The sequence below is a fragment of the Ylistrum balloti genome, unplaced genomic scaffold (genome assembly GCF_031769215.1).
Source record: "Ylistrum balloti isolate Yb309-2 unplaced genomic scaffold, AGI_CSIRO_Ybal_v1 Utg369588, whole genome shotgun sequence".
Taxonomy (NCBI): Eukaryota; Metazoa; Mollusca; class Bivalvia; order Pectinida; family Pectinidae; genus Ylistrum; species Ylistrum balloti.
Genome location: NW_026781875.1, coordinates 770,444 through 786,239, shown reverse-complemented (window position 1 = coordinate 786,239; position 15,796 = coordinate 770,444). Strand labels below are relative to the sequence as shown.

Below are 15,796 nucleotides of genomic sequence, written 5' to 3'. Positions count from 1 at the left end.
ATACTTTATAAAATGGTTTTATCAATATTTTTATTTACTATCAAGCGAGATTATAGGTTCTTTTTATACTGCGGTTTCTTACCCAATGTGTCACTAACATCGATATGTTTTTGAGGACGAGTTGTTTAAACGAGAACGACAATCTTATATAAAACAATGTTTGTCTACCTGTTGAGGAAGTGACATGTATTTATAGTACGACAGAGGAAGAGTAACACTGTGTCTTTAATCCGTTCGGCAGCACACCCATGTTCCCTGGATTCTTTAACTTTTGTAAAATTTGTTAAGTATAAGGTCATAGGAGTCATCATATCTATCGCCGCGTCTGTCGAAGAAAAGAGAGGGACGTATGAATCACCATGGGACATCTCTGCAATATTTTTGTTCCTTTGGTTTTGCTAAAACCTGGAAAAACATTAATTTCATAAAATAATCTTTACATTTGCTGTCTGTAATGAAGTATTTTCTTAACAATGACGTCACAGATACCAGATTTTAGATCCTTTTGAATTATGAAGCTAATGATATTAAGGAAGTTAAATGTTTACAAGTGATGTTTTCCAATTCTCCATCTTTGAGAAAATCGGTAGATGTTACAGGATACAGAGATAATAAGACACAACAGAGTAACGGGCTACTGGACGATGTAATTAAAAGGGTCCGGAATATTTGTTAGTGTAGATGTGACGTAGTTGATTACATCCACGTTTACTTATGGAAAATATTCTACATTTGTAGGATTCCGACATGTGATATATTGGGGTAGATAATTATTTTTCAGTCAAACTTGTCATTTCGGTAACAGAACGACGGCACATCATCGCAGTGTTGTCAGTTGTTAGTTGTATATGCAGAGGCGTAGCATTAATGTATGCTTGTATGCTTAAACATACACTCGAATTCCATTGAGATATATTTGCCCTACTTTCTTAACCTTACTGCGCCCCTAGACCCCCTTAACCGGGGCTTCGCCCTTGGATCCTCTCTTGAAAGCATACACTCTTAAAAATGTTTTGCTACGCCACTGATATGGTATACTTAACCTAGCATCCTATATGTACAGCATTGTGTTCAGTGTTTCATATCGGTAATGACGACATAACAGATGAGATATAAGACAAAATATTGAAAAATGATTTTAAAAGACGATTATGATATAAAATCCTGTTAAACATTGATAATTTATGAAACAAATAGCTTACTGTTGTAGAAATATGACAATATTTAGTCTCAGTATGTTGATAGTAAAATCTATCTTCCACTTTTTCCTTGATAAAATTTTAATCGCTGCCGTTTTTTTCTTTCAAATCACATAGTTCGGCAAAACTGCTATGTCGGACACGGTTCGGCATTTTCAAACTTCCCGATGACATTTATGAGGATATACATGATGATTGCCCCCATTGTTGACCCCGCCTGTGACCCTATCCCATACATTCTCAGAGAATCCTTTCCTTCGTTCCGGAAGAGCGTTGCTATGCTGACCTTAGCAAAGGTGAGAAGTGCCATGGTAAGAATCCAGGCTAAAACCTGAAATTACATAAAGAGGTGGCATTGTAATATTACAACAATTACAAGACGATATAATGATAATAATCAATAACAATAAACTCAAACAGTAACAACTTCATATTAATTACTATTATATCATATCGAAAAACCTCTTCCTTATCCTGGCCACCAGGTTGGTTGGGTGATCGTCCACTGACTTATGCAATCGTTAAGTGTTCAATTTCATAATTCTTGTGTACAGTATAGTAGGCTTATTTACAATCATAATTAAGATTTCTTATTTTGTCCGCACAGATAAGTTCACTACAGAAGATATATCTATAAAATATAACATTTCCAACATACCACTAGAATAGGACCGACGCCTGTGTCCTGAAAGACGAGATATGGGCTTAATGCGGCAGTGTACAAAATATACGCAGCTGTAGCGAATCCAGCGGCTGACACACTGTAAATGACTCTTTGTGTGACAACCGGAAATACAAATGCCACAAAACAGGCCAACGGATTGGCTATATTTGATAATGTCACTGACCAATGGTACACGTCGGTACCATATGGCAGGCATGAGTAGGTTTGTATCGGAGGAAGGCTTCCATTGGCTACAGCATTTATCAGTAAGTTTAGGATAAGAAATCCAGCCGATGAAATAGGACTCATCGGCCTTATCTCGTCTTCCGGTTTACCCTTGTCCAATAGATTGTCTTTGGTATCAGTTTCTGAGTCATTTTGATTGCGGCATGTCGTTGTATATTCCCGTTTACAACATGGAAGTGTATTGAGCAGTATGAATGAGATTAAGCATAAGAAAATGATTGAGAATAAGAAAAATATGAATTGTTCCACAGAAAATACTGGCTTATGGTATACAGGTACAAGTATATAGTCTGTGAAATTGTCAACTCCGGAAGATGACGTCATATTTTCACACGTCATACTGCCTACACCTTGAACCAGTGCCGCAACGCTCGGTAGTAATCCGCTAACTCCTTGACCAATGAAAAAGGCGGTTATATAATGTTTCTTGAAGAGTGCCATGAAAGGCAGAAATACAACGGAAGTTGAGCAACAGACTATTGCAAGAACGAAAACAAGTGTAAACAAACCGCTACTATGTAAACCACCTGCGACCAGTGATGTCGTCTTCCAGAAAAACATCAGAAGGAGGACGGCTACACACCCAACGGACACGAGCAGGTATATCACGAATTTATCGCTTACTTTTTCCTTGGCGAAATGGAAAAGAAGAGCTAATCCAATGGGACCAATATTTGCTACTTGTATGATGACATTCAGGTAGGAAGGAAGCGTCCATCCCTCAGGCAGATGGGGTACCATAATGGGTAATTCGACCCAGATCCCATTTAGTGTCACCCATGATCCAGCTCCAAATAGTACCACTAATATATAGACAACCACACCGTTCATGGTGAGACGTCGGCTTTTCTGAAGCGGATTCATCTGAAATTAGTTTTGTTTCAATTAGGAAGTTATCTATTACAATCTTGATGGCAGATAACATCACACCAGACATTTCAGATGACAAGTTCTACACCATGCCATTAGTCAATATTCTTCGGTATCAAAACATAATTATTTTAATGACTTCATAAACTGACAGATTGGGTGGATACTGAGACCACTGTTCCACAGGTCTCACTATCCAGTCACCATTAATCAACAGTCTCACAGTCACCATTAATCAACAGTCTCACTATCCAGTCACCATTAATCAACAGTCTCACTATCCAGTCACCATTAATCAACAGTCTCACTATCCAGTCACCATTAATCAACAGTCTCACAGTCACCATTAATCAACAGTCTCACAGTCACCATTAATCAACAGTCTCACTATCCAGTCACCATTAATCAACAGTCTCACAGTCACCATTAATCAACAGTCTCACAGTCACCATTAATCAACAGTCTCACAGTCACCATTAATCAACAGTCTCACTATCCAGTCACCATTAATCAACAGTCTCACAGTCACCATTAATCAACAGTCTCACTATCCAGTCACCATTAATCAACAGTCTCACAGTCACCATTAATCAACAGTCTCACAGTCACCATTAATCAACAGTCTCACTATCCAGTCACCATTAATCAACAGTCTCACAGTCACCATTAATCAACAGTCTCACAGTCACCATTAATCAACAGTCTCACAGTCACCATTAATCAACAGTCACATCCAGTCACCATTAATCAACAGTCTCACAGTCACCATTAATCAACAGTCTCACAGTCACCATTAATCAACAGTCTCACAGTCACCATTAATCAACAGTCTCACAGTCACCATTAATCAACAGTCTCACACCATTAATCAACAGTCACCATTAATCAACAGTCTCACAGTCACCATTAATCAACAGTCACCATTAATCAACAGTCTCACTATCCAGTCACCATTAATCAACAGTCTCACAGTCACCATTAATCAACAGTCTCACCATCCAGTCACCATTAATCAACAGTCTCACAGTCACCATTAATCAACAGTCTCACTATCCAGTCACCATTAGTCAACAGTCTCACAGTCACCATTAATCAACAGTCTCACTATCCAGTCACCATTAATCAACAGTCTCACTATCCAGTCACCATTAATCAACAGTCTCACAGTCACCATTAATCAACAGTCTCACAGTCACCATTAATCAACAGTCTCACAGTCACCATTAATCAACAGTCTCACAGTCACCATTAATCAACAGTCTCACTATCCAGTCACCATTAATCAACAGTCTCACAGTCACCATTAATCAACAGTCTCACAGTCACCATTAATCAACAGTCTCACCATCCATACATTTTAAGCAGTAAATGGTGAAGCAGACGGAGGACTGTAGCCGTATAGAGCAATAGGCAGATGAGTATTAGCTAGAAAGTCAGACAGGTATATTTGTGTTGACCTGATAGTGAGACAACTTAAAATGTGTTGACAGAGTGACACGGGTTAGTTACTTGTGCCCTGATAGTGAGACAGCTTAGATAATGGTGACCTGATAATGAGTCAGATAGGTTAGTGGGACCTGATAATGAGTCAGATAGGTTAGTGGGACCTGATAATGAGTCAGATAGGTTAGTGGGACCTGATAATGAGTCAGATAGGTTAGTGGGACCTTATAATGAGTCAGATAGGTTAGTGGGGACCTGATAATGAGTCAGATAGATTAGTGGGACCTTATAATGAGTCAGATAGGTTAGTGGGGACCTGATAATGAGTCAGATAGATTAGTGGGGACCTGATGATGAGTCAGCTTAAATAGTGGTGTTCTGAAAGTGAGACAGGTAGATTAGTGGGACCTAATAGTGCGACAGCTTAGATAATGGTGACCTAATAGTGAGACAGATAGATTACCGGTGACATTATCGTGAGATAGGTAGATTAGTGGTGATAATAGTGAGACAGGTAGATTAGCGGTGACCTAATAGTGAGACATGTAGATTAGAGGTGACCTAATAGTGAGACAGGTAGATTACCGGTGACTAATTGTGAGACAGGTAGATAAGTGGTGACCTAATAGTGAGACAGGTAGATTAGTGGTGACCTAATAGTGAGATGGTTAGATTAGTGGTGACCTAATAGTGAGATGGGTAGATAAGTGGTGACCTAATAGTGAGACAGATAGATTAGTGGTGACCTAATAGTGAGACAGGTAGATTACCGGTGACTGATAGTGAGACAGGTAGATAAGTGGTGACCTAATAGTGAGACAGGTAGATTAGTGGTGACCTAATAGTGAAACGGGTAGATTAGCCGTGACCTAATAGTGAGATGGGAAGATTAGTGGTGATTAATAGTGAGACAGGTAGATTAGTGGTGACCTAATAGTAAGGCAGGTAGATAAGTGGTGACCTCATAGTGAGACAGGTAGAATAGTGGTGATTAATAGTAAGGCAGGTAGATTAGCGGTGACATGATTATGAAATGGGTAGATTAGTGGTGATTAATAGTGAGACAGAGTGATTAGTGGTTGCCTAATAGTAAGGCAGGTAGATAAGTGGTGACCTCATAGTGAGACGGGTAGAATAGTGGTGATTAATAGTGAGACAGGTAGATTAGTGGTGATAATAGTGAGACAGGTAGATTAGTGGTGATAATAGTGAGACAGGTAGATTAGCGGTGATAATAGTAAGACATGTAGATTAGCGGTGATTAATAGTGAGACAGGTAGATTACCGGTGATAAGTAGTGACACAGGTAGATTAGCGGTGACATGATTGTGAGATGGGTAGATAAGTGGTGATAATAGTGAGACAGGTAGATTAGTGGTGATTAATAGTGAGACAGGTAGATTAGCGGTGACATGATTGTGAGATGGGTAGATAAGTGGTGATTAATAGTGAGACGGGTAGATTAGTGGTGACCTAATAGTGAGACAGGTAGATTAGTGGTGACCTAATAGTGAGACAGGTAGAATAGTGGTGACTTATGGTGAGACAGGTAGATTAGCGGTGACATGATTGTGAGATGGGTAGATTAGTGGTGACTTATAGTGAGATAGGTAGATTAGCGGTGACCTAATAGTGAGACATGTAGATTAGAGGTGACCTAATAGTGAGACATGTAGATTATAGGTGACTTATAGTGGGACAGGTAGATTAGTGGTGACCTAATAGTGAGACGGATTGATTAGTTGACTAATTAGTGCATTTTTAGACTTTATTTATAGTTAGAAACATTACATTAGACAATTTAATCAGAGAGGACACACAGATAAATTGAGTCGGTAAAATATATAATTCAAATAGCATCTGAGAACCTTATACATATAATGGTTAGTTAAATTAGTGAATCTCGGAAAATGAACGAACATTATAAAACAATAGATCGGGTACAATGTCACTCACCTGAAATCTTCTAGTTATGTGGAAGTGCTGTCGCTGATCTCTGGTTTATAAATGTTAACACAGTAGATGACCTTATATTACTTTTGATACACGTGTGTATGAATATGTATGGTAAATAAACTGATACTGTTTATTGCGCAGTTGGTATGTGGATTCGGACACTCATACCGAGGATAACATAACTGTATGTTGATGATATGAATATTTATTTTCATGTTTGAATCAGGACAGGAAATCTAATAGGTCACTGGTTTACAACAACGCAGTACATAAATACATCACAAACAGAATGCATAACACCTCATTAGTACTCAAATATTACTGATAGCCTGAAAAAGGGCCCAGTGACTCGAACCTGGGATGTATGTGTAAGTCATCTGGAGTATCTCTGGTGGGGTAAATTAAGACTAAGTTACCTGGCACTCAGTATCTTGGGTACGCTGAATTATGATAATTAACCGAACCTTGTGATATCACTAAATTAGGACCATGCTGATTCTGTTTCCGCTATCTTAGTGCTACAGAACCCAGACCACTAATATCTCGTCACATTCGAATTAAAAAAAAGAAGTCTTTTCAAAATCAGTTTTCACGGAATCATGTATTTGCGAACATGTATGAGTAGATAGCTCGAGAAACAAATTATTCGTAAAATCTAACTAATTCACAGTAAGTTGCAGTCGTTACTAAAAAAGTTGAATGAGATCCTGTAAATGAAATGTTTTATAACTGGTAAGCTGAATTAGGACTCTGTAACTTTGATGTCTATGACAGGCCTAGTAGGAACGTAGTAATGGCGAATTATCATTGGTGGACAGAATTAAGACACAGTTACTTGACTCTAAGCTCAATGTTAGACTGAAACACTAACTGGACCTCGATATATCAGTGGTAGACTAATAAGGTCCCAGTAAGTGGATTCTGACATATCGCTATCAGAATGAACTACAATACAACAACTGGACCCTAAGATATGGCTGGGAGGCTTAATTAGGAACCAGTGACTGGGCCTGAGATATGGCTTGGAGGCTGAATTAGGAACCAGTAACTGGGCCTGAAGTATGGCTGGGAGGCTGAATTAGGAACCAGTGACTGGGCCTGAGATATGCCTGGGAGGCTGAATTAGGAACCAGTAACTGGGTCTGAGATATGGCTGGGAGGCTGAAATAGGAACCAGTAACTGGGTCTGAGATATGGCTTGGAGGCTGAATTAGGAACCAGTTACTAGGCATGAGATATGGCTGGGAGGCTGAATTAGGAACCAGTAACTGGGCCTGAGATATGGCTTGGAGGCTGAATTATGAACCAGTAACTGGGCCTGAGATATGGCTTGGAGGCTGAATTATTAACCAGTAACTGGGCCTGAAGTATGGCTTGGAGGCTGAATTAGGAACCAGTGACTGGGCCTGAGATATGGCTGGGAGGCTGAATTAGGAACCAGTAACTAGGCATGAGATATGGCTGGGAGGCTGAATTAGGAACCAGTAACTGGGTCTGAGATATGGCTGGGAGGCTGAATTAGGAACCAGTAACTAGGCATGAGATATGGCTGGGAGGCTGAATTAGGAACCAGTTACTAGGCATGAGATATGGCTGGGAGGCTGAATAAGAAACCAGTAACTAGGCATGAGATATGGCTGGGAGGCTGAATTAGGAACCAGTTACTAGGCATGAGATATGGCTTGGAGGCTGAATTAGGAACCAGTAACTGGGTCTGAGATATGGCTGGGAGGCTGAATTAGGAACCAGTAACTAGGCATGAGATATGGCTGGGAGGCTGAATTAGGAACCAGTAACTAGGCATGAGATATGGCTGGGAGGCTGAATTAGGAACCAGTAACTGGGCCTGAGATATGGCTGGGAGGCTGAATTAGGAACCAGTAACTGGGCCTGAGATATGGCTGGGAGGCTGAATTAGGAACCAGTAACTGGGCCTGAGATATGGCTGGTATACTGAGTGCGGACCTAGTTACAGTAGATATCAGATGTATATTTAGGTTGAACTAAAGCACTTACTGAAAACAGTGTCTTCATGAAAGTCCGAGATAAAAACCACTTGTCTCCCGAACGTTAATATAGGAAGATTATTTACTATTTAGTAGCATTTGATCAATACGAAAATTAATAGGATGTTGTTGCACATTGAAATTGGACGTAAAGGCTTTATCGTTAGGTAAATTACCTAAAGCGTCAGTCATGGGGGCTGTATCTTTTTATATACAAAATCTGTACTGAAGGATGATTTTCAGTTGTGTTCTGTTGTACAGTGTTTGAGATTGCTGAAGCTTGCTGACGTTTTAGTCCTCGACGTTTGGCGTGCGTTTCCTGCAATGTTATAATTCACGACGTTCTAGTTAAATAGGGGTCACTATAGCTCAGTCGGGTAGAGCGTATACATACGGAACCTCAGGTGAATATCTGAGGTGTGCGGATTTACGCTCCCTATTTTTGGCGGTATGTGTTGCTCAGGACGCTGGGATACTAACCAGTCTGTGCTCTAAGTTCTCTGGATGGTGTGAGACGGGCCTTCTGACTACGAATATTGTAATAAATCTGTAATGCATGTTCCAGCAATCCGATCTAACTTATTTACGATAAATATAAGGACACTTTTCTTTCTTTTCAATCTACGTTTACGCGACATGAATAAAATTGAATAATTTTAATATTTATTTATACAAGTCACGAAGCATTTATGTTAGATAACCGATTAGGACAAGTTCAAGTTCAAGTTTGATAGTGTGAGATAATTCAGAAACATGTCCTACCCATGTAGCCGGTTTGAGGACCATAAACAGATGTAGCCAGGTGGTTTGAGGAACATAAACAGAACTAGTCAGGCGGTTTGAGAAACATAAACAGAACTAGGCAGGTAGTTTGAGAATTATAAAAAGAACTAGGTAGGCGTTTTGAGAAACAAACAGATCTAGGCAGGCGGTTTGAGGAACATAAACAGATGTAGCCAGGTGGTTTGAGAAACAAACACAGAACTAGGCAGGCGGTTTGAGGAACATAAACAGAACTAGGCAGGCGGTTTGAGAAACATAAACAGATCTAGGCAGGCGGTTTGAGAAACATAAACAGAACTAGGCAGGTGGTTTGAGAAACATGAACAGAACTAGGCAGGCGGAATGAGAAACATAAACAGATCTAGGCAGGCGGTTTGAGAAACATGAACAGAACTAGGCAGGCGGTTTGAGAAACATAAACAGATCTAGGCAGGCGGAAGGAAAAACATATACAGAACTAGGCAGGCGGAATGAGAAACATAAACAGATCTAGGCAGGCGGTTTGAGAAACATGAACAGAACTAGGCAGACGGTTTGAGAAACATAAACAGATCTAGGCAGGCGGTTTGAGAAACATAAACAGATCTAGGCAGGTGGTTTGAGAAACATGAACAGAACTAGGCAGGTGGTTTGAGAAACATGAACAGAACTAGGCAGGCGGTTTGAGAAACATAAACAGAACTAGGCAGGTGGTTTGAGAAACATAAACAGATCTAGGCAGGCGGAAGGAAAAACATAAACAGATCTAGGCAGGCGGAAGGAAAAACATAAACAGATCTAGGCAGACGGAAGGAAAAACATAAACAGATCTAGGCAGGCGGTTTGAGAAACATAAACAGAACTAGGCAGGTGGTTTGAGAAACAAACAGAACTAGGCAGGCGGTTTGAGAAACAAACAGAACTAGGCAGGCGGTTTGAGAAACATAAACAGAACTAGGCAGGTGGTTTGAGAAACATAAACAGATCTAGGCAGGCGGAAGGAAAAACATAAACAGAACTAGGCAGGCGGTTTGAGAAACATAAACAGAACTAGTCAGGCGGTTTGAGAAACATATACAGATCTAGGCAGGTGGTTTGAGAAACATAAACAGAACTAGGCAGGCGGTTTGAGAAACATAAACAGAACTAGGCAGGTGGTTTGAGAAACAAAAAGAACTAGGCAGGTGGTTTGAGAAACATTAGCAGAACTAGGCAGGCGGTTTGAGAAACATATACAGAACTAGGCAGGCGGTTTGAGAAACAAGCAGAACTAGGCAGGCGGTTTGAGAAACATATACAGAACTAGGCAGGCGGTTTGAGAAACAAACAGAACTAGGCAGGTGGTTTGAGAAACATTAGCAGAACTCGGCAGGCGGTTTGAGAAACATTAGCAGAACTAGGCAGGCGGTTTGAGAAACATAAACAGAACTAGGCAGGTGGTTTGAGAAACATATACAGAACTAGGCAGGCGGTTTGAGAAACAAACAGAACTAGGCAAGTTGTTTGAGAAACATATACAGAACTAGGCAGGCGGTTTGAGAAACAAACAGAACTAGGCAGGTGGTTTGAGAAACATATACAGAACTAGGCAGGCGGTTTGAAAAACAAAAAGAACTAGGCAGGTGGTTTGAGAAACATTAGCAGAACTAGGCAGGCGGTTTGAGAAACATATACAGAATTAGCCAGCCATTTAATAATTAGGCATTGCAAACAGTACAAATTCCCTCGTTCCCATTTATAAAAAAAAAAGTTTGTTAAACAACACCTCCCTTGTGTTGCATTTAAGAATTCCTTGTCAAATCACGAACTAGCAAACGAAAATACATACTAGTCCAAGGTATTATGATACTTGATCAAGGTGTGAAGATCAAAATCTGTGACGAAACCTTAGCGTGATGACAAAAAATTCTAGAAATAGTAACAGTGACCACAAAGTTGACCCTGAAACGCAGAAACACGATTTTCCCGCCAAGTATAGTGATACTTGACTAAAATGTGAAGTTTCATCAAAATCCATTGAGAAATGAAGTTGCCATTGTGATGGTAAAAGGTGAACATAAATACATGTATCCCCTCCGTGGTCGCCGCCAGGCGATAGTAAGGTAACTCATAAATAATAACCAACATGTTTCAAAAAATATCCTTAGATAGCTGAATAGCAATACTCGTCTACACAATTAATTTACAATGACTCAATATTTGGCACACTACTGACTCTACGGGGTCTTGGAGTTTCTGGTTATAGCCGCCTAAACAGAATTCATTTTCACGAAATCCACACCCAGGACGAAGGCGGAAATATGATAAAAAGAACAACATAACACTGAAACCTCTAATAAGGTAGAATAAAACGGAAGTGTTTAATAACTGTTCATTACGTAAAACCATAGCAACCAATACAAATACAAAATAACACACACAAATGTTGGCTTTTTCTAAATCGCACTTTTAATACAGTATAAGCAAAGTTTTGTGATTTGTGATATATAACAGTCTGGTTTGATATTAGTTGTCACTCTCTGACAAATGGAGATCAGTTTCTATGACGTCATATGAGTCGCTATGGTAACGTAAGATATAAAAGTTCCGCTGTTTTTGTAATCCTTTATTATCCCGTTTCTTGAACCTGTTAGGATAGAAAACCAGACAACATATATGTTTATTGTTCAGTTAGGACTTGCTGCTCTGTCGAAATCATGATTATTAAAAATTTAGAAGACTAAATTTATTCTAAAACCAGGAAAACATAACATTAACGAATTAATTATGATATGACGCTTTGCAATGGACGGAAGCTGTAATGTTTAACCTTCAGGTAATTTTGAATGAAAAAAAACACCTTGATTTTGTTTTCGCTTTGGTTACCCGGCACCATCAATGGCGCGACTCCCCAGTCGTCGCCGTAAGCCTCGGTTGGGTAGGCACTCTGACCGTGTTTTGCCAAGTCAATTCCTAGAAGATAAAAATAGAGAAATATCGCCACGTCTCATTGAACTTGTTGTACTGATCACAAGTCTATATATACTCATCTACATAATTAAATCGCACTAAAATTATTCAGTATTTGGCACACTACTGACTCTACCGGATCCTGGAGTTTCTGGTTATGGGAGCCTAAACAAAACTCATTTTCACGAAATCCACACCCAGAACGAAGGCGGAAATATTATCAAAAGAAAAAAAAAGTAAACTTAACACTCAAAATATACCCAGTCTTGTCTTATCACACATACAGCTGTGAAGTGAATAAAGAATGCTTCTAGTTATGTAAGATTAATTCCGGAATCTCTGACTATCACTAACCAGCCTGTGAAATTTTCTCTAACCACAGACTATCACTAACCAGTCTGTGGAATTTTCTTTAACCACTGACTATCACTAACCAGCATGTGAAATTTTCTCCAAACACTGACTATCACTAACCAGTCTGTGAAATTTTCTCTAACCACTGGCTATCACTAACCAGTCTGTGAAATTTTCTCTAACCACTGACTATCACTAACCAGCATGTGAAATTTCCGCTAATCACTGACTAGCATTAACCAGCATGTGAAATTTCCTCTAACCACTGACTATCACTAACCAGTCTGTGAAATTTTCTCTAACCACTGACTATCAATAACCAGTCTGTGAAATTTTCTCTAACCACTGACTAGCACTAACCATTCTGTGAAATTGTCTCTAACCACTGGCTATCAGTAACCAGTCTGTGAAATTTTCTCTAACCACTGACTATCACTAACCAGTCTGTGAAATTTTCTCTAACCACTGACTAGCACTAACCAGCATGTGAAATTTTCTCTAACCACTGACTAGCACTAACCATTCTGTGAAATTGTCTCTAACCACTGACTATCACTAACCAGTCTGTGAAATTTTCTGGCCAGAGGTTCCGAAATGACGAATGTCTTCTGCTTTGTCAAAGATAAATGGCACTTCAATCTTAACTTCAATAAACACGTTCCGAAATGAGACCAAGATTGTTATAGAAGAAGGATATGACGAAATGAAATTGTCGGGTAATAATCATTATACAACGTACATGTTTATCGACACGTTTTATCATTGAAACAATCCTAAATTTAAAATGATATGCTTCCCGATTTTCCTCTCCTGCTATATTACAAAAGTTTGGCCCTTTGCATCACTGACAACTTCCAGGGATTACAAAAGTATTGCTTTACCTCATCTGTATTAATTAAAATCGCGAATAGCATGAAATAAGAATATGTTTAGAGGTCTTGGGTTCGAATCCGAGCGGAAATAAATAACGTCTCTGTTATCAATACCTCTAACTTCGAATTCTAACGGAACACGTAGTATCTTCATGGCCTTTAGACTGTAGAACATGAGACCACAAACAACCCCAGTCCATGTCACTACAGCTAGAATCCCGACACACTGCCAGGCTAGCGTCTGGAAAATGAATAAGAAGATAAGTGAAATTGACATTCCATATATCCATACAGAATCTAATTTTCTTTATAAGAGAATTCCTACTATTTCATGTGAAAATCAGTAAAGATGTTTGATAAACAGTAATAAACATTGAGATAACGTGATGTTTTCCAAACAGTTTAGCTTTGTATCAAAGCTTAAATAGTAATAATGTTATTTATGTATACTCCACATACAGAAAACTAAAAGATAAGTATGAATTGAAAATGGCCACCATAAGGTGAAAAGTTTATTAGAAATTATAGGAAATATATGTAACTATTAACAAGATACATACAAATATTATAAAAAATACAGTATTTATATAATTCTCACACTTAATATAAAGGTGGGGGTTCGGTAGAACAACGCCACAAAGTGGAAAAATTACTGTGTAAACAGTATTTTTTAAACGTCCCCACCAAAGTATTGTAATAATATTATATAAGAAATGATCAGTGTTGGGAAGTATAGCGTTAAATCGACATCATACCAAGACGATGACTGCTTTTTTAAATTCAGTAGTTATAAATGTTTTAGAAATGTTTTATATACATGTGATAAATTGTACAAGAGACGCTTAAATGGATAATATTTTTTTCATAAGAATTTAGATGAAAAGTATAATATATAGAAAAGTAATGAACTGAAATGTGTAATAAAGAGGTTTCTTCTTTTAAAGACTTGTCTGTGAAACTAGGGGTCTTGGGCGAGCGAAGGATATCACCTTTGGTCAAATAAATGTCAATTATAGGTAGCTGCCCAATAACTTTTTAATTTTTTCTTATTTTCGGATATTTCAAAAAGACGTCGAGTCAAGCCATTACCTATCACTACATGTGATACCGTCACTTATTATAAGTATGTTGATATGAAGAGTTCGGTCATCTGTATGACCTTTTCACTGGTGTGAACCTACAAACTAGGATGTTCAAATTGATGACTTGTTATGTTTGTTGTAAATAACTTTATCTGTGAACTTCTTACTCTTTTTGAATTATACGACAGACAATAATTTTTGGGTGAAAACAGTAGTTCGTGAAATAAGAAAACTCAACATCTCCGGTAAAGAACTACACTTCCAGTGAATGTTGAACTAAATGCTCAAGTTCTTATTTTTTTTCTATCTGATGAATAAAAGATTTCATGTAAGGAAAACTGGGACAACAGGGCCATATCAAAAATTTACCAAACCAGACTCCATGTTCCAGTAAAGTATAATCCCAACCTCCTCATGAAAAAAAGCCACGGAAATAACTCCAACCAATCCTCCACCGAGGTGAACTGAAAATAGAAAAAAGGAATAATCGAATCCACATAGGAATTACAGTTGAAATATAGACTGTGTGAATCAATGAAAAGTTCGCTACTGAATTAGTGTCAAAACATATATCAATATTGATAGTTGATCATCGCCATTTCACGTAACATATTATATAATTGGTTCATATTAAATATATCATACCATTGACGGAAATATCTATATAAAGTATGATGTTTTACTTATGGCAAGATATAAAAAAATAATATTAGATTTTGTTTTTCTAGTTATGAATGATCAATACATTCGATTGGTATTAAAGAATGACACAGTACTCGAAACGTCTTACTAAAAAGATTATAGATAATACACTCCCTACAACCAATCGGAATAGTTCGGTACTTTCCATAGACGTACGCGGAAAGTGCTGAAGGTTCCTGAATCTCGCTTCAAGTATAAATATCAAAATGAACAAGGGTTGTAGAAACAAGTTCTTGTCGTGTTGTTGATTCAGCTAATATGTTTGATTTCAGTGTTTTATGGAAGAAATATAAATACCTGGCATAGTGTAAGACAGAAAGGATATTTAATAGTGTCTTCAGTAATAACAATTTAGGCATCTTTCACGAGTGCCCATCACGAATAAAAGATACAAAAATATTAAACACATGAGAGAAATTTATACATTTCACAGACACAAAAGGATGGCGGCTGATTCGGAACATCGTAATATCACTTCGTTTAATGGGAAGCGATATTGTGATATCACGATACCACTATGCGATATCACGATATCACGATACGATACCACGATAGCAAGAAGCGATTACACGATAGCGCGATGCGATAACACGATAGCAAGAAGCGATAACACGATAGCGCGATGCGAGTCCACGATAGCAAGAAGTGATAACACGATAGTGCGATGCGATATCGTGATATCGAATCGTGA

General features: G+C 38.5%; 2 protein-coding genes across 2 annotated transcripts in view; both read right to left on the bottom strand.

The window, feature by feature from the left end:
- Positions 1–1,329: 1,329 nt before the first annotated feature.
- Positions 1,330–2,433, bottom strand: LOC132544137 (solute carrier family 52, riboflavin transporter, member 3-B-like). Its single transcript, XM_060207711.1, has 2 exons — positions 1,858–2,433; positions 1,330–1,530 (listed from the first exon to the last, which is right to left on the bottom strand). Exons 1-2 carry the CDS (start codon positions 2,431–2,433, stop codon positions 1,330–1,332), a joined length of 777 nt encoding a protein of 258 aa, XP_060063694.1.
- A 9,253-nt stretch (positions 2,434–11,686) lies between these two features.
- The window catches only part of LOC132544478 (putative ammonium transporter 1), a 32,677-nt gene continuing 28,567 nt past the window's right edge, over positions 11,687–15,796 (bottom strand). Inside the window, exons 9-12 of the mRNA XM_060208081.1 lie at positions 14,773–14,867; positions 13,436–13,562; positions 12,012–12,098; positions 11,687–11,772 (exon numbers count right to left, since the gene is read on the bottom strand). Of these exons, the coding sequence (XP_060064064.1) occupies positions 11,687–11,772; positions 12,012–12,098; positions 13,436–13,562; positions 14,773–14,867 (395 nt within the window). The remainder of the gene's footprint in view (positions 11,773–12,011; positions 12,099–13,435; positions 13,563–14,772; positions 14,868–15,796) is intronic.